At 42.0% G+C, this 22,698-nt stretch overlaps 2 protein-coding genes across 7 annotated transcripts in view; both read left to right on the forward strand.

Annotated features, from left to right (window-relative positions):
- Nucleotides 1-5,806, forward strand: part of Tor1aip2 (torsin 1A interacting protein 2) — a 19,031-nt gene extending 13,225 nt beyond the window's left edge. For 2 of the 3 annotated variants that reach the window (XM_021197540.2, XM_021197539.2), the window contains one exon: nucleotides 3,588-5,806. In XM_021197540.2, the coding sequence (XP_021053199.1) occupies nucleotides 4,154-4,549 (396 nt within the window). In that variant the 5' untranslated portion in view covers nucleotides 3,588-4,153 and the 3' untranslated portion in view covers nucleotides 4,550-5,806. The remainder of the gene's footprint in view (nucleotides 1-3,587) is intronic. The other variant, XM_021197541.1, reaches the window with a different exon arrangement.
- LOC110321330 (torsin-1A-interacting protein 2) overlaps nucleotides 1-18,960 on the forward strand; it is a 32,054-nt gene extending 13,094 nt beyond the window's left edge. For 3 of the 4 annotated variants that reach the window (XM_029538249.1, XM_029538248.1, XM_029538247.1), the window contains exons 2-5: nucleotides 12,594-12,767; nucleotides 14,647-15,252; nucleotides 16,644-16,748; nucleotides 17,716-18,960. In XM_029538249.1, the coding sequence (XP_029394109.1) occupies nucleotides 12,701-12,767; nucleotides 14,647-15,252; nucleotides 16,644-16,748; nucleotides 17,716-18,473 (1,536 nt within the window). In that variant the 5' untranslated portion in view covers nucleotides 12,594-12,700 and the 3' untranslated portion in view covers nucleotides 18,474-18,960. Of the gene's footprint in view, nucleotides 1-3,825; nucleotides 3,915-12,593; nucleotides 12,768-14,646; nucleotides 15,253-16,643; nucleotides 16,749-17,715 lie in introns of those variants that run through there. The other variant, XM_021197538.2, reaches the window with a different exon arrangement.
- The last annotated feature ends 3,738 nt before the right edge of the window (nucleotides 18,961-22,698 follow it).

Genomic DNA, 22,698 nt, shown 5'->3' on the forward strand with positions numbered 1-22,698 from the left:
AAATAAATCTTTAAAAAAAAAAAAAAAAGAAAGAAAAAAAATGTAGCTCAGTTGGTAGAGTACTTACCTAGCATAAATACATTATGGGTTCTATCCCTAGTACAACATAAAATTAGAGGTGGTGGATATGTCTGTAGTCCTGCCATCCCTGAAGACCAACATAGAAGATCAGAAAGTCAAGGCTATATTGAGTTTGAGGCCAGAGTGGGCTATATGAGATGACGTGGTTTTAAAAATACTGGCTGCTCTTCCAGAGGATCCAGGTTCGAGTCCCAGCACCCTTGTGGTATCACACAAATACCCGTAACCAGTTTCAGGGAATCCGATACCCTCTTGCCTCTGTGGAAACCAAGAGTGCATACACATAAAATTAAGTGTATCTTAAAGAACGTCAGATTTGGGAGTTTCATACTAACATTTATTAAAGAGAATGAACAGGATCAGGATAGTTAAGTTATTTAATGCCTGGATAGTTCATTCCAGTGGATTGAAGTAGAGTTCAGTTTTCTGTTGGTTAGGGCTGGCTGAAATTTGCAGTCCTCGAGCCTCTTGCTTCCTAAGTGCTCATGTTTTCAAACAAACAAAAAAAAACCCCTTTGTTTTATATTTGTATTTGGGTTATATGGGAGCTTTTTGCACTTAAGTTTTGGCCCACTGTGTTTGATCAGTCATTTTGTTTGGAAATGTGAGGTGTGTTGGCTTTGTCTATATACCTTACTAAATGTCCTGTGATATCTCGGTGGCTTTTTTTTTTTTAATTTAAAAGTCAGTGAGCCTTCACCGATAGCGTGGATTCCAATCTGACTCGGGAAGTAGAGAAGACTGTTTTCTCTGCGTGTATAGTAGTGATTGACATTGGACCTCACACAAGGCCGTGTTTTACTGTGTTTCCACGAAGATGTGGTACTTAGAATTTTGTAAGAAAAGCAACAATACATACTCTCTTTAGGCCCCCCTCCTTTCATCTTTATTTATTTGCTTTTAGACAGGGCTCACTCTGGCACCTCTGCTGTTCTGCCTGTCTCTGAGTATAGTGTCTGACGATAGGGCTCCTCTACCCCAGGTACCTGCTTCTGAGCAGGGTCACTTCCTCTTGTCCTCTGTATAAAGGCTAGTTTTGTCTGTTTTTTTTTTTTTTTTTTCCCTCTGTCTTACTGCTATTTCTGCTATTTTAAGTTATAAAATAATGAACAGATGCTGTAAGCCATTAGTATTTATGATAGGAGAATGTTTTTTGTCCTCCACCAAGTTACAATCCACCAAGTTACAAGAAAAACTGGTCTCAGTGGTCCAGCGCTTGCTTAGCACACATGAGGCCCTGGATTCAGCTCCTAATGTGGGTGACAGGGAAGAGGCTGAGTTAAACTCCACAGTTTGGATTTCATCTTTGTCAGTGTGTTAGTTTATTCTGTGGCAGTACCTCAGTTTATTCTTCTCATTCGTGGACATTTAGCCTTTAGTCCACAGTTACACTGGGCTACTATGGAGGTTTTATTTCTACTTTTGAAAGCATTTGTGAGAGTCTCTTGTGAGTATATTTCTAAAGAATTTGAGAGTACAGGAAATAGATATCTTTAGCTTATTAGGTACAGGCAAATTAATTTACAAAATTGTTCTGTTCCTCTATATGCCTGTCATTAGAGTACAGGGATTTAGGCTGCCCTTTATTTTCACTTACTTTCTTAAGACTGGCTAAAGGGGTAAAGGAGCTGGTCCCTAAGCCTGACAGCCTACTTGGGATCACATCCTAGTCCTCTGACTTCCATATGTGTGTGCCTGCATGCCCACACCCATACACAAAACAAATAAGATATAACAATATGTTAAAGAGATACTTGTCATAGGGAATGAAATCTGTGTAATAAGGAAAACAACACTTCTGGCTGTGTATTTTATAGTGACAAAACAGCAGCAGCAAACCCAGCAACATTGTATGGAATTTCTGGGGAAAATAAAAAAACCAGGTACTGTTTTCCCTGTGCCCTTTCTGCCATACAAAGATTAAACTCAGAAGAGATGGAGTAGTATTAGGAAGTCCTGAGAGTCTTATGATTGCCATAAAGGCTATGGGCTTGGTCCTGAGGCTTTGAAGCAAATAATGGTAGTGACGTTGTTAGTGTTAGGATCTGTTCTTGCTACGACCATCTTTTGGTTCCCTTGTCATTCCTGACCTATCATTACAAGTGTAAAGACTGAGTGAAGAGGCTGGTGACGAGTGGTGGTTGGAGAGCTGGAGCTCCCTTTTGATTCTTATAAGAATTTGAAGGACTAGGATGGCTTGCCTTAAACAGGAGACAGTCATAGTTCTTTTTATTCACAAATTGTGGAGGTATGGCGCTTGACAGTGAAGTTGGAGGGAAGAAGTTGGAGGGAAGGGTAGAGTTTTCTGAGCTCTGGAGCCTCTGGGCTTTTTCCTGTGAGCATAGTTTTGGTGTTTCATCCACATACTTCCTTAAAAGTATTTCTAGAAACTGGGAGCTGAATTGGTAGCCTAATACCCAGTTAGTATATTTAGACTGACTTGCATCTACTATGAAAATGTGCGCCTGCATTTATAACATTCTCAGGGCTCACTCGGCATTTCCCTTTACCATTGTAAATACAAAAGTCTCTAAGAAAGATTGGCATTGAGTAGGGCCAGCACTAATTCCTCCTGCTTTTGAGGCCCCAGTTAACATTATCTTTAGTGTTCCTGTTCTCACAGGATTGAGCATCAGGATTTATAAGAACTACTGCATGTTGGAGGGGCAGGTACTATAATTTGATAATCTGACGCCTCCTGTGCATTCATCTTCTTGATCCATGTATGTGTCCTTGCCTACTGTTTGTGTGTTACATCCAGGATCATGAAGATACCTTGGGTCTATTGCTCATGCAGGGTTTTACATGTCATCTCAAAATGGCAATGTGTGTCAACCTATACAGATAAATTCAACAGTGAGACTTGCCCCATTGATTCCTTTTTTCAGCTTTAAAAGAATTTTTAATTTCTTATGGTTAGCTGTCTAGTAGTTTGCTAAGGCTTTTTTCCTTGTTAGATGAAGCCTGTGTTGGGAAGGCTGTCATAGTTACTGCTGCCCTCCTGTTAAAGGATACCATATGGTACCTGTTTTACAGAAGTGATATACAGGGTTTTTTTTTTGTTTTTGTTTTTTTGTTTTTCGAGATGGGGTTTCTCTGTATCGCCCTGGCTGTCCTGGAACTCACTCTGTAGACCAGGCTGGCTTGAACTCAGAAATCCACCTGCCTCTGCCTCCCAAGTGCTGGGATTAAAGGTGTGCTCCACCACTGCCCGGCCAGTATACACAGATCTTTTATTCTCAAAATACAAAGGTAGTAAAAAGCAAGACAAATATAGTCTAAAAAAGAAAAAAAGAATCACACCAATCCTTGTATAAATCCTAAGTGATTCAGAACCTATCCCAGTGTCCAGAAGAGTTAACATCCAAATAGCTTGGGATGGTTTGACCTAAACTAAGTTGTGGGGAACCCTGTGAGACTGTGCAAATAATTCTCAAATGCATGTTTGTAATACTATGAGCAACTGCAAAGCCCATATGAGTCGTCTGAAGTTTTATTATTTACAGGTGTGTGACGCATTCCCAGACCATCCCGCAAACTCAACACCAGCGACTTCTCTGTGACTGGGTCCAGATAAAGGTCCTTTCAAGACTGACTTCACTGGATCTACTCCACCAGCTCTTCCTGACCTTACTCCATCACTGTAAAGTGCTATTGGCAAGACTGACTCACCGGATCCATCAGAGTGTCTGTTTCACCAGACATCATCTTACCAGCAGAGCAGAGCCTCTGTGTTGGAAGCCTCCCGCTGATACTGCACAGGAAAAAGCAACTGGCTTGGACTAGAGGCCTGGCTTCCCTTTGAAGGAGCTATTCTGTGATCTGTGCTGCTAGTAAGTGATTGACAGTATTCTAGACTGGACTGGTCCCTGAGTACAGAAACTGAGTTGCAATTAAGTGAAGAATAAACTACAAGATCTTGAAGAACTGCACTAGGTGCAAGCCAGGTTCAGCACTCCAGTGTTGTTGAACTGACAAGTTGCTAAAGGAAACTGTAACTGGACTGCTTCCCTCTCTCTGTCATTGTTGCTTTTTGTTGTTACATTGCTTTGTGTTGTCTTTCTAAGCCCAGATGTTCTCCGATAATTCTCACTGCCCTGATTGTGGGCAGCAGTGGTTCCCTAGTTTAGAACTAGGGCACTGGTTGTACCAAACTGAACTTGTTGAAAATGAGTGTTACCAAGTGTTCTTAGACCGTATTAACAGGGCTGATTACTGCCCTGAATGTTACCCTGACAATCCTGCTAATAGAAGCCTTGTTCTGCCTTGGTCTTTCCCACTTGAGTGGGCACCTCAAAATCTTACCAGGTGGACCTTTGAAAAAGCTTGCCATCCATTTCTTCTGGGTCCTCCACTGGTTAGAAAAAAGATACATGACTCCAGGGTAGCTGGTTTTAATCCTGCGCTACAATTAATTTTGTCCAGAACAGACAAAACCTTAAACAAGAAACTCGGCCAAAGCAAATGACTTCTGTAACAGAATCATGGAGACTCTCAAGGGCTTTGTGTTCATAGCCTAGGGGAGAAGAAGAATTAACTTGTTTCTGTTTTCCTTCTCTTTTTCTTTCTTATTAATTTTTAAGGTGCTGGGGATTGAATCTGGGTGCCTTGTGCATGCTAGGCAAGTGCTCTTCCACTAAGTTAAACCAAGGCTCCCCCTTTCTAAGACTGACTCAGACTGCTGTTACTACTCTGTCAACTGCATAAATTGTTGGGTCTGCTTCTGCGGTCTATGCATATTTTAGCATAAATTTAGTTGATTTGCAGCCAGAGTATTTACCTAGAGCCAGACTAACCTATAGCCCCTATAAATGCTTTCGAACTACCTGGCCCCTCTTGAAAAATCACCACAACCTAAGTACTGACAAGATAATGTGGTCCTGGAGGGGAGGCCCCATGTTGTATGCCCCATTAACTTTTTCTATCAGTACCTGTTATGAGAACATGTTCTTGTAACTGTATTCTAGATTCTAATAAATTTTAATACACTACATTATTCTAATTTTCTCCTCTTATATTGATCAATAATGAGAGATGTGTGTATGTACATGTAAATTTTTTTTCATATATATAACCATTATTTGACACTGTTTTATCCTCAGTGTAAGTATTACAGTGTTGATAACTGGTCCTGTCACATACTATTTGGCAATACCTACACAGGTTACAAAAAAATGTGTTAATGCTGCCAGTTTACACTTACTTGTCTCTATATAACCAAAGACTGTCTTGTCTTGTGGTGACTGAACTCAGTGTCCTCCCATGGAAATGGAAAAATAACCTATGCTATGGAATTTATAACAAATGATAAAGCTTGACTCCATATAACTTAAGAGTGGTCTTGTGGATGCTCTGACTTAGCCGTAAGAATGTGTTGCTGAACACTGGCCACATTCTAGGATTCTGGTCATGGAAATCATGGAATCAGATTTGGAGTTAAGCAACTTAGAAAAGGCTCCTGGGAACATCTGAGAAGCCACTGAACATTTTTAAAATTTCACTTAAGATTCTAGGTGATCCAGTGCCTGTGTAGAAGCAGAAATGTCAAGGACCCAGGTTGTTCTCTTTCCTCTCTAGGGTCTTTATGGTCTTTGTTCTCATGATAGTTTTTAAATGGGTTCAGTATGGTTCGTTGTGCCGATATTTCAATCACAACCAGAAGCAGGGGGCACCTGGCTTGCTTTCTTACAAGTCTTAATTTGGAAATAAAATCTTTTTGAAATGACTCAGCAGGTTTTTTTGTTTTTGTTTTAATCTCATGAGCAAGTACTGATTCATACACTAGTCAAGAGAAAAACTTGGCAAAGGAGATTGGCCTTGCCCTTATATGGCACATCACCTCCGCTGATAAAACTGAGATCCCTTAAGTGGTGAAGTGGAGGACTAGTTGTTGATGGGCAATAAATCTTACTTTCCACATGTGAAACCTGGCTTTTGTCTCTCTAAAGGATGGATTCTAGTGAGCCACTCCTGTGTCTGCCATATGTCTGTCATGGTAGAGGTTCTCACTTGGTACATGAAGTACAGTGTGGACTGCCAGATTGATTGAAATTGGTTGTTAATTGGCAATGAGGTACTTACTCCCTTATTGTTGATCCTAAAGCTCTTCCAAAAACATACTTTTTAGAGGCAAGTATTATTGCCTCTTCATTTTTTTAGTTATTAATAATGTCTACGCCCTAAGGACATAATGTTAAGATTCTACCTGTATGAGATTTAAATATTAACAGAATAGAAACAAAATTTTTGTTCTAACCAGCTCTTTAGTGGTATCAACATACATAGAATTGATACCATTGAGTTCTCAAAACAAGCAATGACTGCCAGTACTTTTAAGTTAAATCTGTTAGTCTGGAAAATACAGTGGGTAGTCTGTATTGAGACCTACATTAGTACACATGACTTAAAAGGATGGGAACCTGGTGAGCTCTCATTACACCATAAGGACAAGTTGAGCAGTTAGTTCATCAGAACTGTTCTGACCTCTGCAGCAGTTCTCGATTGTGACATCGTAAAACACCATGAGTATATGAACCGGAGAAAGGACGGAAAAAGTAGTCACTTTTAGTATGAAGGTTCATAGGTGACAGCATACCCAGTGTATAGTATCAATACCATGTGGAAGAGCTAAGCTGAGCAGAAAGGAAAATTTAGAAGCCTTTTGTAGCTTAGGTCTTGGGAGGTTTTTTTGTTGTTGTTAAGTATTTTTTAAATATTAGATTTTGACACTTTATAGTAAATGTGAATAAGTCCTAATGTTTAAAATCAAAATTATCTGAGATACTCTTTCAGTTGTATGTGCTACAGTCTCTAGAGTGTGAAGAGTTGATGAAGATACATGTAATAGTAACTTTATTTTATTTTTATTTATTTATTTATTTATTGGTTTTGTTTTGTTTTTTTTTTTTTTGAGACGGTTTCTTTGTATAGCTCTGGCTGTCCTGGAACTCACTTTGTAGACCAGGCTGGCCCCGAACTCAGAAATCCGCCTGCCTCTGCCTCCTGAGTGCTGGGATTAAAGGCGTGCGCCACCACCGCCCGGCCCTTAATAGTAATACTTTTATATGTAAGTACTCTGTTGCTCCAGAAGAGGGTGTCAGATCTTGTTACAGATGGTTGTGAGCCACCATGTGGTTGCTGGGATTTGAACTCAGGACCTTCGGAAGAGCAGTCGGGTGCTCTTACCCACTGAGCCATCTCACCAGCCCAATAGTAATACTTTTAAATGACCATCATAACTTCTATTATTTTTCTGGCAGATTTGGGAATAGAAACATTGGGGCAGACTGGAGAGAACAACTTTCCCCAGGGAGGCTGCTCTTGTGGGATGTGGGTGACTGAGGTTATACTGTCCAAGTTAACAGGGAAGGAGCCTCGGCCAAGTAAATAAGCTAATAAGGCCAAAGCATTCAAAGAACATGACAGCCTGCATATATCATGGCTGTTTAAAAGAGTGAGGTCAGCTTGAAAACTACCTTTCCCCCCTGAGACAGGGTGTCTACACTAGAGACCAGATTGGTCTTGAACTCACAGAGAGCCGCCTGCCTCTGCCTCCCAAGTGCTGGTATTAAAGGTGTGTCACCAAGCCCAGTAAAAACTGCTTTTCATGAGAGGAAAATAATAGCTTTTCAGCCTCTGGGTTATATTCTAATTTGAATGCTATTAAATGGCCTTTAAATGGGTTTCAAGTGTGTGACAGTGATGGTTCCTGCCTCATACTGTTGTATACTTTACCATCTTGGGATACAAAATGTTCAGGACAATGAGGCAGAAAATAGAGAAAAGGGCAAAATCATAGCCAGCTAGAACTTGATGCTTCAATTGTCAAAAACTTAAATTGGATGGCAGGACAAGGTTGATGTTGGGCTGTGAGACGGAGTAGTAAGCCATGTTGTCTCAGGTAGGAAGCTTGAGAGGCCTAGAGGGACGAATGACCCAAGGTCAAAGATCTTTTATATTTTATCTGTTAAAAGTGAATGTGATATAAATTGGTGTTGCCAAAGAATTTCTACGAACTTGAAGTAAACATTTTGAAAAATGTTATGGATCTGAGCTGGGCATGGTGGGTGGCCCAGACCTTTAATCCCAGCACCCAGGAGGCAGAGGCGGGTACATTCTTTTGTCTACCAGGGTCAGGGACCTTTGCAGTGTTTACTAGGGTTTTTTTGTTTTGTCTTTGCTTTTTAGGGTGATGGGTAAGATGTTGGGTTCCCTAGGCAGACTGCCTAACCTCAGATTCTGAATATCTTCAGCTGTGTTCTGGAGTGAGGGTCTTAACTGGCATCTTGGTTTGCAAAGTAAGGACTAGTTTCTACTTTGTCCAGCGTTGCAAAGATTGAGTTGTGTTTGGCTCCTGGCACCAAGAAGAAGGCGGCACTCTATTAATAAAGATCAAAAACAGCATTCGATAAATGGTAACAATCACAGTTGTTAGGTGTGCTGTGTTCTTGGATGTTAGAGCAGGGAGGCAAATCATTCCATGTCCAAGGTACCATGTTCTTTTGAGAGCCTTATCAGACCCCATTGCTACACATTTGTGATGATGCCATTCCTGTCTAAACTAATATCCGGCAGGGCTTTTGCTCCGTTTATACTGAACTTTATTCCCAACCTCGTGTTTGTTGCTTCCTGGTACCTAGCCCGTCCCTTCTGTTCCTGTCTTCTCCAAGTCTGTCTTTCCTGGGTTCCCACAGGTCCCTTCGGCCACACCAGAGACTTGGAGAACATGGAGGATGAACAAGGTCCAGCTGCCCTGCCAGTCCTGCTTCTCCTCCACACAGGCAGCTCCCCTCACCCTGTCTTCCTTCCAACTTCTTATAAAATGTGGAGGCAGCTGTGGTTGAAGCTCCTGGGGTAGAAGTTCACCCCAAGTGCTCCTAGTTGTCATAGGGCCTTATGGGTACAAAATATATCTTGTTGCTTTTTTTCTTGTGGTGTGTGTGGGCGTGTGGTACATGCACATGATTTGTGCACGCATGCATATGTGGTGGCTAGCAGAGAGTATCATTTGTTTTTCTTTATCAGTTTTCACTTTATTTCTTGGCTAAGCCAGCTGACCAGCAGGCTTCCATTTCTGTCACCCACCCTTGGGGATTTGAACTCAGGTCCTCGTATTTGTATAGCGAGTGTTCTTACCCATTACAACATCTCCCTTACCTACTATTCGTTTCTGAAAGTTACTAATTCCCTTAAACACAGAGAAAACTGCAGGACATAAGCATGTGTTGGTCCCAGGCTGAAAGACATTAACATTTTGTCACATTTGCCAGAAAAATGTAAACTCCCATTTAGTATAGTCTCCATGAGTAGAGAGTGTAACAGTTCCGTAACCTGAAGAAGAGAAAGCAGAATGACCAGGATCACAGGGCTAGGGTTAGAGTGCACATGATCCTGAGAGAATTATGCCAAGTTCTACTTAAGCAGAAATATTAATTACTACGGGGCACTGAAAACCAACATTTCACAATTGAACTTGGAAGAGAATCACTAAAAATAATTGAATTTGTGCCAGTTGAGACAGTCTATGCTTTGTGGAAAAGATAGCATCAAATACCTTTTTCGGACAGTTAAGGATCAGGGTTTTTGTTACAAAAGGTCTCCAACAGCATGTTTTAATCACTATGAGGCATAGCCTCACTTTGTTTTTCGACATAACTTTCATGTAGCCCAGGGTGGCCTCAAACACATGATCCTTCTGCCCCTGCCTTCCAAGTGCTAGGAGTGGCTGAAGCCACTACATCCGGCTTCTGCAGCACACTCTGTGACGTTCCACACGAAAGTTGCTTCCTAATATGGGCTTGTCACTGCTCAGAACGATTTGCGTGATTCTGAAACATCAGCCTCCAGATGGCTCAGATACCAGACCATATGACTTGTGAGTTGAGGTAAAAAACATGTCTGTCGTGCTTCTGTTCTGAGGGAATGCGACTTCAACCCTGTACAGAGGCGAGGGCTTGACGTCAGTGAGCTCGTGAGGAGAAGCGTGTGCTGAGCCTTGAGGACATTTCTGTGGTGGTCCTTTGCTGCTGCTTTTCCCTGCCCTGTGGCTACATGAGACATTTTGGGACATGCTGTTTGTCATAATGTTAAGAGTAAAAGACACAGTAACCGCACAGGCTTTAAATTTGACGGCAAATAAAATGCTAATGGCCTAGGTTTTCCTCTGTTGTTGATTTCTAGTCCACACTCCCTCCTCTACATGTTTTCTTTCACTGTAGATTTTAATCATTTACGCAGTCTAGAACTTGTAAATGGAATCATTTGACATTATTTTTTATTTTTTCAATATTTATTTATTTATTATATGAGAGTACACTGTAGCTGTCTTCAGACACTCCAGAAAAGGGAGTCAGATCTTGTTACAGATGGTTATGAGCCACCATGTGGTTGCTGGGATTTGAACTCCGGACCTTTGGAAGAACAGTTGGGTGCTCTTACCCACTGAGCCATCTCACCAGCCCTTGACATATTTTTAATGTTTTTTTAAATGTGGTGCTAATGATTAAATCTGGGACCTTGCCCAAGCTTTAAAGTCTGCCACTGAGACCTAACGAATATCCTTTCTGTATTTTTTTTTTATAATATACTAGAATATTTTCTCAAGTTCTTACTTTTACTATCATGTTTATTACCAGGAGTCTGGGTGTGGTAGCACATGCCTGTGATCCCAGCACTCAGGCAGGAGGATTGCCTAGGTTCTATAAAATGTTCTAGGCCACCAGGCAGTGGTGGCGCACGCCTTTAATCCCAGCACTTGGGAGGCAGAGGCAGGCAGATTTCTGAGTTCAAGGCCAGCCTGGTCTACAAAGTGAGTTCCAGGACAGACAGGGCTACACAGAGAAACTCTGTCTCGAAAAAACAAAAACAAATAAACAAATAAATAAATAAATAAATAAATAAATAAATAAATAAATAAAGTTTTAGGCCTGCCAGAAATATGTACGGAGCTGATGTCCCAAACAACAAAGGAGGGAGATACCCTGAGAGAGGGATGTAGCTCAGTGGTAGAAACTTTCCAAGCCTGGATGAGGCCATGTGTTACCTCACACATATGCACACACACAAAAGCTGAAGTGTCAAATAGGAGCTTAAAGAGGAGAAAAGAGAAGATGGTCTTTAGAAAGAAGGGTGTGGTCCTAGGTCTCCATTCTCTCTAGTTTATATACCACATGCATTCATTTTCTTAAAAAAAAAAAAGAAAAAACATTTATGTGTTAGCATTGCATGATTGATCCTGTATGTAGAGGTTGTGGTTGGAGGATAACCTCTGGAAGGTGGTTTTTTTCTCACCATGTGGGTCCTAGCACTCAATCATAGGTTGGTTGTTCTGTATTTTATTTTGCGATATTGGGGATTTAACCTCAGGTGTTGTGCATGCTAGGCCAGAGCTGTACCACTAAGCCTGTCCCTAGCCCTTGGTTATCTGTTTTAGGGGCAAATACTTTTTACCTGCTGAACTGTCTCCTCATAACTTTTAAATACGCTTTTCAAACAATATATGAAGTTTTACTGTACACTGGGCACCATAATTAATAGATGAGGTTAAAATGCATAAAAGTTTTAATATGTAAGAGTGCCATGGAAAAATTCAAAGAAAGCTAGCTTTATGTGCCTTTCGAGTAGAAGTTCAAAAGTATAACACTTTATGACCTGTCTTGTGTTTAACCCTTGACTTCTTTTTAATAACTAGTGAAGGTCATGTAACTTACTGAACAAATTGTGTTCAACAGTAAGGCCTCACAGCGACTTGATTTTATGGCCTAAGAATGGCTCCTGACTCTGTTCCTTTTGAGGAACTCTTGTACTTATTTTTCTTCTTTGAGCAATGCAAGGACATGGTGTGAATGGTTCTGTGTCTCCGTAAGATTCCAAATGAGTGCTTGCTGCAGCTCCCGGCAGCACTTGAGCAGTTACCTGTTCATAAATGATCAAGCACCTCTGATCTGAGTGACGTGAGGGAATGGGATGGCTTGAAACAGGCAGCTTGGGACATTGACAGTGACCACCTCCAGGCCTGCTTTCAAGAGGGATTCGAGTCTAAATTCAAAGTGTTCTAGGATCCTGCTCGTTTGGTCTTACTGTTTCTATTCTCGTCAGTCTATGAGGGTGTTTTAGGAGGTGGCAGCGTCTGTACGGGATTCATAGCTCCAGGAGTTGTCCTTTCTGTTGTCTGGGTTTGGGCTGTGACGCTCCTGAAAGCCAGAAAGCAACTTTTCTTAAGGGTTTAAGAAATAACATAGCCAGGTGTGGTGGCACATGCCTTTAATCCCAGCACTTGGAAGGCAGAGGCAGGCGGATTTCTGAGATTAAGGCCAGCCTGGTCTACAGAGTGAGTTCCAGGACAGCCAGAGTTACACAGAGAAACCCTGTCTCGAAAAACCAAAAATAAAAATAAAAAAAAAGTAAAAAGAAATAACACAAGACAAAAGAGATTTATTCAAAGAGCTGAAAGTGGTGTTTTGCCCTTGAATGGATAAAAAGTCATTTGAATGTTTGTTTTCATTTTATTTTAGTCACTGTCTATACTCCTTGCTTCTTGCTTCCATGGGAAGCATGAGTCTAGTGGAACCTGGGACAAGAAGAAAACGTATCTCCACTACGAAACCCAGACACTAAAAAGATGTCCCAAAGTCTGAAGAGCCAGAACACAAACATGAGTGACAGTGACTGCAGGGATCCTGCGGGAGGTAAGGACTGACCCTCATGGCACTGGAGGAAATGGGGCTGTGTTAAGGAAGAATGTCTCCAAGGACAAAAACCTTAAGTTTTGAAGTTTAAAAAATATATACTCTAGGTTAATTTGTTAACATTATTACCTTTTTTACATTTACTGAGTTTTATATAATATCATATATATATATATATATATATATATATATTTATTTATTTATTTATTTATTTATTTTTTGAGACAGGGTTTCTCTGTATAGCCCTGGCTGTCCTGGAACTCACTCTGTAGACCAGGCTGGCCTCGAACTCAGAAATCCACCTTCTGAGATTAAAGGTGTACGCCACCACTGCCTAGCAAATATAATTATAATATAAGAAAAATAAATGTTTTAGATTCCAGTAGTAAGGAATGGTTATTTTAGCAAAATGTTATGCATCTTGTAAAAAGATGGTAGATTTATCGTTAGAGTTCTATTTATTAAATAAAGAAAGAGGGGACCTTTCATAAAATGGAAAGTCTTCATCCTGCTCTCAGGGCTGTATGTGTCTGTCTGTCTGTCTGTCTGTCTGTCTGTCTGTCTGTCTGTCTGAGAGTGAGTGTGGGTATGTGTGAGTCTCTGTGTGTGCGTTTGTGTGTGTGTGTGTGTGTCTGTGAGTCTCTGAGTATGTGTGTGTCTGTGTCTCTGTGTGGTATAGAATAGGCAAGTGTGAGATAGTTTTTTCAGAATAGAAAGGAACATGAGTTGTTTTTTAGCATTGTATTAATTTCTCTTGTGTGTATGTGAGTGCACATGATGGTCGGAGGACAACCTTCAGGAGTTGGTTCCCTCCTCCTACAGTGCACGTCTCATGGATCAAATGCGGTGTCAGCCTGACAGAAAGTGCCTTTATCTGCTGAGCCCTCTTCTTAGACCTACTTTAAATTTTTCATTAAGGAAGTTTTAAGTGTATGAACAAAAGTAGAACAGTATAATGCACCCCCATGGACTTAACGTCCAGCTTCACCTGTTACCAACATAATCTGATCTCATTGCCTGCCTTGGCAGGGGCCGTAACTAAGTGGTAAATAGTTACCTAGAATGCAGAAGGCCCTGCAGTCCATCCTACCTCTGCAGGGGAAACAAAAGGAAGTTCACGCAACACCTAGGAGGATACAAATGACAAATATTTGGTAATGTTAAGAAATTACTTAACAGCCGGGCATGGTGGCGCATGCCTTTAATCCCAGCACTTGGGAGGCAGAGGCAGGTGGATTTCTGAGTTTGAGGCCAGCCTGATCTACAGAGTGAGTTCCACTTTCTACTGTTAAAAAAAAAAAAAAAAAAAAAAAAAAAAGTAATTACTCACTTTTAAATATTGTAGAAGTGTTTTTACTCATCTTTCTAGAGATGTATATCCTGGTATTTTAGCTACAAACATGAGATGTCTAGAACTTGGTTTGTTAAAATGATACAAGGGAAGATAAAAGGAGGGAGGAATACAGATGAAAAAAGTACATATTTCTGTTGTTGTTGAGACACCATCTGTCTCTGTAACACAAGCTGGCTTTGAACTCACGATCTTCTGTATCAGCTTCCCAAGGGCTGGGATTGCAGTAAGTATGTGCTACCACCCTGATCAAGAGGATATATTTAGCATAACTTTATTAATTATTATTAAGTATTACTTTAGCAATTCCGTTATATTATTACTAGCTATTAGCTTTATTAGCATGGACAGCTTGTTTTACCCTTGATAGGAGACCAGAAAAGTAAGGTTTAGGAAAAGTACATTATAAATCATGAAAAAGAAAAGTGTGTGTGTGTGTGTGTGTGTGTGTGTGTGTGTGTATGTGTAATTGCAGACCTTGTTTGCTATGAGGGAAATGTTTAAAATGAAACATTTTTGTCTCACTAGACTCACAAAACGTTTTGGAAAATGATCCATCAGTAAACTCTCAAGCACCGGACACCAAAGTCACACCGAGTAATACTGCAGAAGTCACACTGAGTAATACTGCAGAAGCCCGGACCCCACATCCCACATCTGATCTTAGAGAAGACTGTCATGAAATAGGGGCCAGAGGTCAGGAGCATGTAGACACGGGTGACAGGTCAGGAAGTCCAGAGGAACAAGCTTTAGAGAAACCTCCACTGGGTAAAGCAGAGCTAGAGAGCAGCCCGAGTCCTCAGGACACAGAGCACGGGCATCACCCCCACTCGGAACATGCGGGCAGAGACGCCCTAGATCTGGATCCTGACTGCTCTCAAATCGACTTGGGAGGAAGAACAGATGCATGCCTGCAAAGCAGCTCTGCAGCCCCCCCAGAGGGGGCAGGTGACAGGGGTGAAGCTGATGCACACCTGGAGAGCAGCTCTGCAGCACCCCCGGAGGGGGCAGGTGACAGAGGTGAAGCTGCTCAGGAACTGCTTGCTGTAGACTCTACCCATGGCCAGAGTCTGGGCCATTCCAACACAGGCCCAGGGAGCCAGGATTCACTGAGGAGACGACTGCCTGCGCCAGGTGAGGGAACCTTCTGGACTGCTATTACCCTGCTTGTGTTGCCCCAAGAATGTGGTGGAAGTCATTCACAGCAGTGGGATGCTAGACATTTTCCAGTCCCCTAGACTAGCTCAGTCACTGTATTAACTTGCTACCTACATATTTAAATGTTCTTTCATTGTGTGTGTGTGTGTGTGTGTGTTGCCACAGTGTACTTATGGAGGTCAAAGGACAACTTACATGAATCATTTCAGCTTGTCTAACATGTGGCTCCTGGAAACTGAGCTCAAGTCATCAGCGCTGTAGCAGTCACTGTTACCCACCTACCCATGATGGCCCACAAATTGCATTTTTTTAAAAAATGTATTTTATATGTTTAGGTGCTTTCCCTCCCTACAAGTATGTCTGTATACTATGTGCATGCCTGTACTCAAGATAGTCAGAAGAGGGTGTCAGATCTCCTCAAACTGACCTACAGATGCTTGTAAGTCACCATGTGGATGCTGGGAATTGAACCTTGGTCCTCTGGACAAGCAACAAGTGCTCTTAACTACTAATCCATTTCTCCAGCCCCACGAATTATATTTTTAAATATTGTTTTTATTTATTGTTTATATTCTTGCAATATGACAAAAAAGAAACAAAATTTATATTCTTATTTCTTATGAAGTATGACTTCAAACTTTCAATTTTTGTCTTTTGGAAAGCTAAATATGATATAAATCTGCAGGTGTTGTAAAAATCTGTGACAGCACATACATACATAGTTTTGTTGTTGCTCTTGTTTTGAGATAACATCTTACTCTGTGGCCTAAGCTGGCCTCACATTCACAGTGATCCTCCTGCCTCAGCCTCCTGAGATCCAGGAGAGCAGGCATGTGCTGTCATGCCCAGTACTTTCAGTGCTCTGAAGAGCTTTGTCTGAAATGCCTGTCTTCTAGTACCAAGGCGTAGTATCCAAACATCGACTGCGTTGATAATTTACGTCCCACTGCAAATCCCTGATACCTAATGTGTCCCATTGGTTTCCATCACAATAGTCTATATAGGAAGCGCTTAGCTCACTTCTTTCAGTGCATTTCTCTGGCATCATACCCATAGCGACAACTTTATGAATAGCTTTTGAATGAGAAAGTGGATGGATGAATGAATGACTGAATGTGATTGTCTACTATTACAATTCCATCATTGTAGAGGTTCATCATGAGTAAAAAATAAAACCGTGTTCCAAATGGAGTGTTTGTGTGGGAAAGAACCTGATACGGTGAGATGAGCTAACTGAAGATTTTGGTTTGCATAAAGGGAAAATTTGCAAAAGTGTATGTATCCTGTCTGTCCTGTAACCAGGTAAGAGGTAAACAATACTGCCCACTCTTACAGTGTATTGTCTCTAATGTTCCTTCTAACTCTAGAGGCTGGAAGGCATGAAGAAGAGACAGAGTTGGCAGAGGAAAAGCAAGAGGTTACACAGGACACGACGCTGAGAAAGACTGATAAAAAGAGTCTCTGGACTTACGGTGAGAGCGAGCCTGGGCTCTTACAGTTGGTTACATCATTTGTAGGTCCCTAAGGAAAATGCACAGGAAACTATGTTGTTTAAGCAATTTTAATGATATATAATTAAATACTATATAATATATGATAGAATTAATGTAATATTAATTATATATATATTTAGAATCCTCACGGTCAGAAATTTACTGCTTCTCCCTCACCCCGACCCCAGTGTGGGCCTAAGGGCCTGGTGCATACTCAGCAGGTGCCATACCACTGGGCTACCATGCTAGCAGTAGAAAACACTGTGCAGGAGATAACAATCGAAGCTGCCTTTTGTTTTGTTTTGCTTTGTTGAGGCAGGGCTGTGGTCTGTAGTCCTTACCGACCTGGGATTCACTGTGCAGCGCAGGCTAACCTCAGACACGTGGCAGGCTTCCCGCCTCAGCCTCCAGAAACGGCCTTTCAGTCAGAGGCGCTGACCTCTCAGATCGCGTGTTTAAGCTGTTTGTTGTTTCTTTTCCCCCTTGAGAACGAATCTCACTATGGAAGGCAGGCATCACGGCCCTCCCACATGCTGAGATTCATAGAATCTACCACCCTGTCTAAGATTTAATTACAGAGTGGTCTGTTCCAGCTTCTGTATACTGGAGAATGTGGGGAAACGTTCACATGACTCACTTTCAAATGCATCATTGACTATGACAGAGTATATAAATAACTTTGACACAGATATCTCCAAATAGCTTTAAGAGATTAAAGGAGATATTTCTGTTAGACTTTTTGTTTTATTTCTTGCTGTATAGACCAGACTGGCCTCAAATTCATGACAATCCTCCTGCCTCAGTTTCTATTGGAGGTGTGAAATGTAGAAGAGTCAGACAGAGAACTGGGCATTGCCAGTAACACTTGATAGGAAACTGTTTCATTTCCATTTTCCACAAGCATTATCTATGACTCCTCATCTTCTGTTATCTTCTCATCTGACAGGTTCCATGTTTCTCGGCTGCCTGATTGTGGCTGTTGTGCTCAGCTCTGTCAACAGCTACTATTCTTCCCCAGCTTGGCAGGTGCCCCAGAACCCAGCTTTGGAGGCCTTCCTGGTTCAGTTTAGCCAACTGAAGGAGAAATTTCCAGGTCAGAGTTCCTTCCTTTGGCAGCGAGGACGTAAGTTTCTCCAGAAGCACCTCAATGTCTCGAACCCCAGTGAGCCAGCCACCATCATCTTCACGGCTGCTCGAGAGGGGAAGGAGACCCTCAAGTGCCTGAGCTACCACGTTGCCAATGCCTACACCTCTTCCCAGAAGGTCACTGCCGTCTCCATAGATGGAGCCGAAAGGGCCCTGCAGGACAGTGACACGGTCAAGCTGCTGGTCGACTTGGAGCTTAGCAATGGGTTTGAGAATGGCCACAAGGCTGCTGTGGTCCACCACTTCGAATCCCTTCCTGCGGGCTCCACCCTGATCTTCTACAAGTACTGTGACCATGAGAACGCCGCCTTTAAAGATGTGGCCCTTGTCCTGACCGTCCTGCTGGAGGAGGAAACGTTAGAAGCAGGTGTAAGCCCCAGGGAGACAGAAGAAAAGGTGAGGGATTTGCTCTGGGCTAAGTTCACCAACTCCGAAAGCCCCACCTCCTACAGCCACATGGACTCAGACAAACTGAGCGGGCTCTGGAGCCGCATCTCCCACCTGGTGCTGCCCGTCCAGCCCGTCAGGAACATAGAAGAGCGAGGCTGCCTTTTGTGAAGCCAGCCACAGAGGTGACATGGAAGGGCCACGTCTCAGGGTTTTGTCCTGCTAGGAGGTGACTGGCATGTGAAAGGAAAGAGCTGGGAGGCACATGATTGTGTTAGAAAAGAAGCATTTTTTCTTTTACTTTTTAAAAATCTTTCTAGTCTGAACTTTGATAAAACTTAACAATTGGACTGATGTTTTTCTTTGTCTGTTAAAGCCAATCAGGGTTCAGATACAACATGATGTATTGTTTGTGTCCAGCACATCGGAATCGTTGCACAGGAAGATCTGATTCTCCAGGGAACTGCAGCCCCGCTGCTGCCTGCAAGGACCCTCACCAGCCTCTAGGGCAATGTTTGGACCTGGACTAGGTGTCATTTGAATTATTTTAGAGAACTCTTCTACTATATATTAAGTGCTTTTTAATATTCACTTTTTTTTTTCAAGACAGGGTTTCTCTGTGTAGCCCTGGCTGTCCTGGAACTCACTCTGTAGACCAGGCTGGCCTCAAACTCAGAAATCTGCCTGCCTCTGCCTCCCAAGTGCTGGGATTAAAGGCGCGCACCACCTCCCGGCCTTAATATTCACTTTAATAATTCACTTGTGGGTTGGTTGTGTCTTACACAGATTTGCACTTTGAGTAGGTGAAAACAGAAAGCTAGAATTCAACCTTTCAAACCTACCTAAGAACCTGGTGTGTGTGCTTGTATTCTGTTAGTGCTGAGGTCAGAACAGCTGTGCTCAAAACAGAATCTTCCCAAGCATTGGAATCAGTGAAGAGATTGTTAGTAATCCCCAGAAATGAACCCCCTGCCCCCCCTCCGCCCGCCTGGCCATTCACTTGTCTGTGCCTACCCAGCAGCCCTCCTTCCTCTGAGAACATGCCTGCTCTTGGCTGCTGGGGTTTGGGGTTCTCTGTTAGGATTTCAGTGGAGCTGAGTTTCACAGAGAAGGAAGTTTGAAAGCCATTGAAGTGAAAGCGCATTCTAGAATAGGAAGAAGGATAGGAAGAAATGAAAGGGTTAAAGCTGAGGCCTAGGAGGAAGCTCTGTTGTCCAGGGTGACAGAGACCTGCCAATGAGCTACTACTGGTGGGAGGGATGGGCGGAATGTCTGACAGGGCCTTGAGCTTTTGTTCCTTTCTGTTGATCTTCCCTGTCCTCCCCTGCTGGAATTTCACAGTTGTCTGTGATAAGAATCTGAGTGTTCTTTCAGAAAAGACTTGAGGTCCTCAGCTAGTTAGAAATGCCATCAGGGAAGGAATTTGAGAAACACAAGGGGATGGTCTCCTTAAGGAACAGAAAGAAGAATCATGGCCAATATCTGTTGTTAAGCTACATCCCATGATTCCAGACTGGGGCCAATAGTTGTTGATCAGCACGTGAACTCTGAAAGTAAAACTCTAGTAAAATGATCTTGACCCACAAAAGGTCTGTTCCTTTACATGGGTGGGAAAAGCCCTTGGAATTTTGCACTCAGTTTTGGGTTATCTGCTGCTAAGAGATCATGTATATACTTAAGACATTAAGCAACCTGAGTCTAGAGGGATTTTAGGAAACACTAAGAAGATGTCTATTGGTAGTTAAAAGAATCACAGAGACATGGGTGAGAGGTGATCTGAAAATCTTTGCCACAAGATGGCTTTGGCCACAACCTTTGGTGTTAAGTATGGGGGTTAACACCATACTTAACACCATGAAACATGTTTCATGTCACACGAAACAGTATGTATTTGGGATTTTAAAGGAATCCTGATCTAGATTTCAGAAAAGACCTACACAAAGTTTAAGCATAGTGAATGGAACTTTTCTGTCAACCCATTGTAAAACACAGGGATTAAAGAAAAATCCATTTGCCATATTTGAATTTTTTTTTCTTCTGTATTTCTAGACTTATTTGTTTTGAATGCTAGTGGCTTGTCACATAGCGATATCTGGCCTGTAGCGTAGGCTGACTTGGAACTTAGAGTAATTTCTTCTACCTCTGTGTGCTGAGTCCTGAGGCTATAGGTGTGTGCCATCATATCCAGCTTTCGTGTAAGCTCTTAGCCACTAGCATTACATCGTGTAAAACCACGTCAAATGAGTCAAAAGGTGCCGTGCAGGCTGTCACGTTGGCCTTTGTCCCATGCTACCTCAGACTCTAGAAGAATGGTCTACAGTATTTGTACACAGTCTGTGTCAGTGGCTCAGATCACACGTGGAAAGCAATCATTTCCTCATTAAAACTATGTAAAACTACAGCCTTACATAGTTTGCTGTCAACACAAATTTAAGATGTAATAAGTTTTAGAAATTATTTTTCTTCCTTTCTTCTTCTTTTTTTTTTTTTACTACTCACCTTGTTTAAATACACTTTTCCTTCTATCATAAGTGCAATCAACTGAGACTCACCGGTTTTCTATCTTGTGTTTCAAAACCCAGGGCCTTAACATTCAACGAAAGTGCCCTACCACTAACTATTTCCCAGCCCTCTTAAAAGTCATTTTGAAAAGAAGTATGTTAGTTTGGGGTCAGAACAAGTGATTTTCTGGTTTCGATACCGAGTCTCTACACAGCCCAAAGTAATGATCTCTTACAGGATGATGTTACAGTAGTGTGCCACCACACCCATCTGTCTCTAGACAGATGTACTGTCCTCTAGACCATTGCTTTTCATATTCAGTTTTTCAGCCTTTTATGTGTGTTGTAATTCTTTGTGATAATTTGCCTGTGTGTGTATGGTTTTTATTGGTGGTGGGGTTTTTTGTTTTGTTTTGTTTTGTTTTTTAAATAGGAATCCCTTCTTGAGTAATACCAAGTCTCAGAATCAAGCAGGGGAAATAGAAACTGTCTTTAGATTTGGGTCTTTCTTTCCCTTTCAGGTGAAATTTAGGGTTCTTCTGGGTAGCACTCAGAGATTATCAGAAAAGTTCTAGAGAGTTCTTAACACTGAACTAATTTTAATAAGTTTTACCTGGAAGTCTGCAGGCTTGGGGGGGAGAGTAGTGAGGGGAGGGGGCATAAGCCAATGGGAAGGGATATCTCAACAGCCTTTGGTCCACAGTCTTGTTAAAGATGGGAGCACTGCGAGCACAGATGTTGGGTATCACAGACAGATGCAGCCCATGAACACAAGAGTAATGCAGCAAAATGATCCTCACCGACACTCTTACTTTCTCTAACGAAGATCCCTTAACCTCATAGAATTTTGCCTTTATGTATTTACAGATTTAATGGCCTGTCAGACTTCTCAGGTCACCATAACTGCTTTTTGCATTCATTTCCATAGCGATGATGTTGAATGTGCCTTATTCAAATCAATTGTCTGATTACTATACAATAAATCTCCTTAATTTTTCCTAATTTTTTTACTAAAATTCCCAAAATAAAGAATTTATGGAAATGGGTGTGCAGTTGTTAATGGTGGGAAGAGTCAAAAGGATTCTGAAACATCTGGTGGTGTTGGCGGCTGTCAGGGACAAGGGGCCATGCAGGCGGTGTGCTGGACTCCTCCACCATCTTGGCAGTGTCTGTATGTTGGAAAGTAGGAAGATGTTTTGTATTTAAAATTTGAATTTAGAGGCTTGAGAGATGGTTTAATAAAGTGCTTGCTGCACAAATCTGAGGACCAGAAATTGGATTCCTGCATCCGCATAACAAGTTGGGCTTCCTGCAGATGACTGAATCTTTACACCCAGGAATCACACACACATAACACGCACGTCAATTTCAGAACTGGGGTGGTAAATAGCTCAGTTGGTAAATGCCTGCCTTGAAAGAACAGGCACCAGAGTTCAATCTTGACAACACCCATTTTTGGTTTTGTTTTGTTTTGTTTTGTTTTAAGCTGGGTGTAGTGGCACAGGGTTGTGACCCAGCACTGAGGAAGCAAGAGACACAAGATTTCTGGGGCTTTGATAGCCAGCCAGCCTACTTGACACGCTCCAGGCCTCAAATAACAAGATGGACTATGCCTGAGGAAGGATGGACAGACGGGCACACACACACCAGAACAAAAGTTTGCTCTGAGGATGTTGCCGAACCTGAATTAGTGGGTAGAACCCCGGGATCCACCCCTCTCCAGTCCCTCACTGCTCAGAATCTAGTGCTGGACACCCCCCCCCCTGTCTTCCTCAGCTTGGACCAAAGTGTTTTTTTTTTTTTTTAAAGATTTATTTATTATATGTAAGTACACTGTAGCTGTCTTCAGACACTCCAGAAGAGGGAGTCAGATCTTGTTACAGATGGTTGTGAGC

Source organism: Mus pahari, chromosome 5, assembly GCF_900095145.1.
Source record: "Mus pahari chromosome 5, PAHARI_EIJ_v1.1, whole genome shotgun sequence".
NCBI lineage: Eukaryota > Metazoa > Chordata > Mammalia > Rodentia > Muridae > Mus > Mus pahari.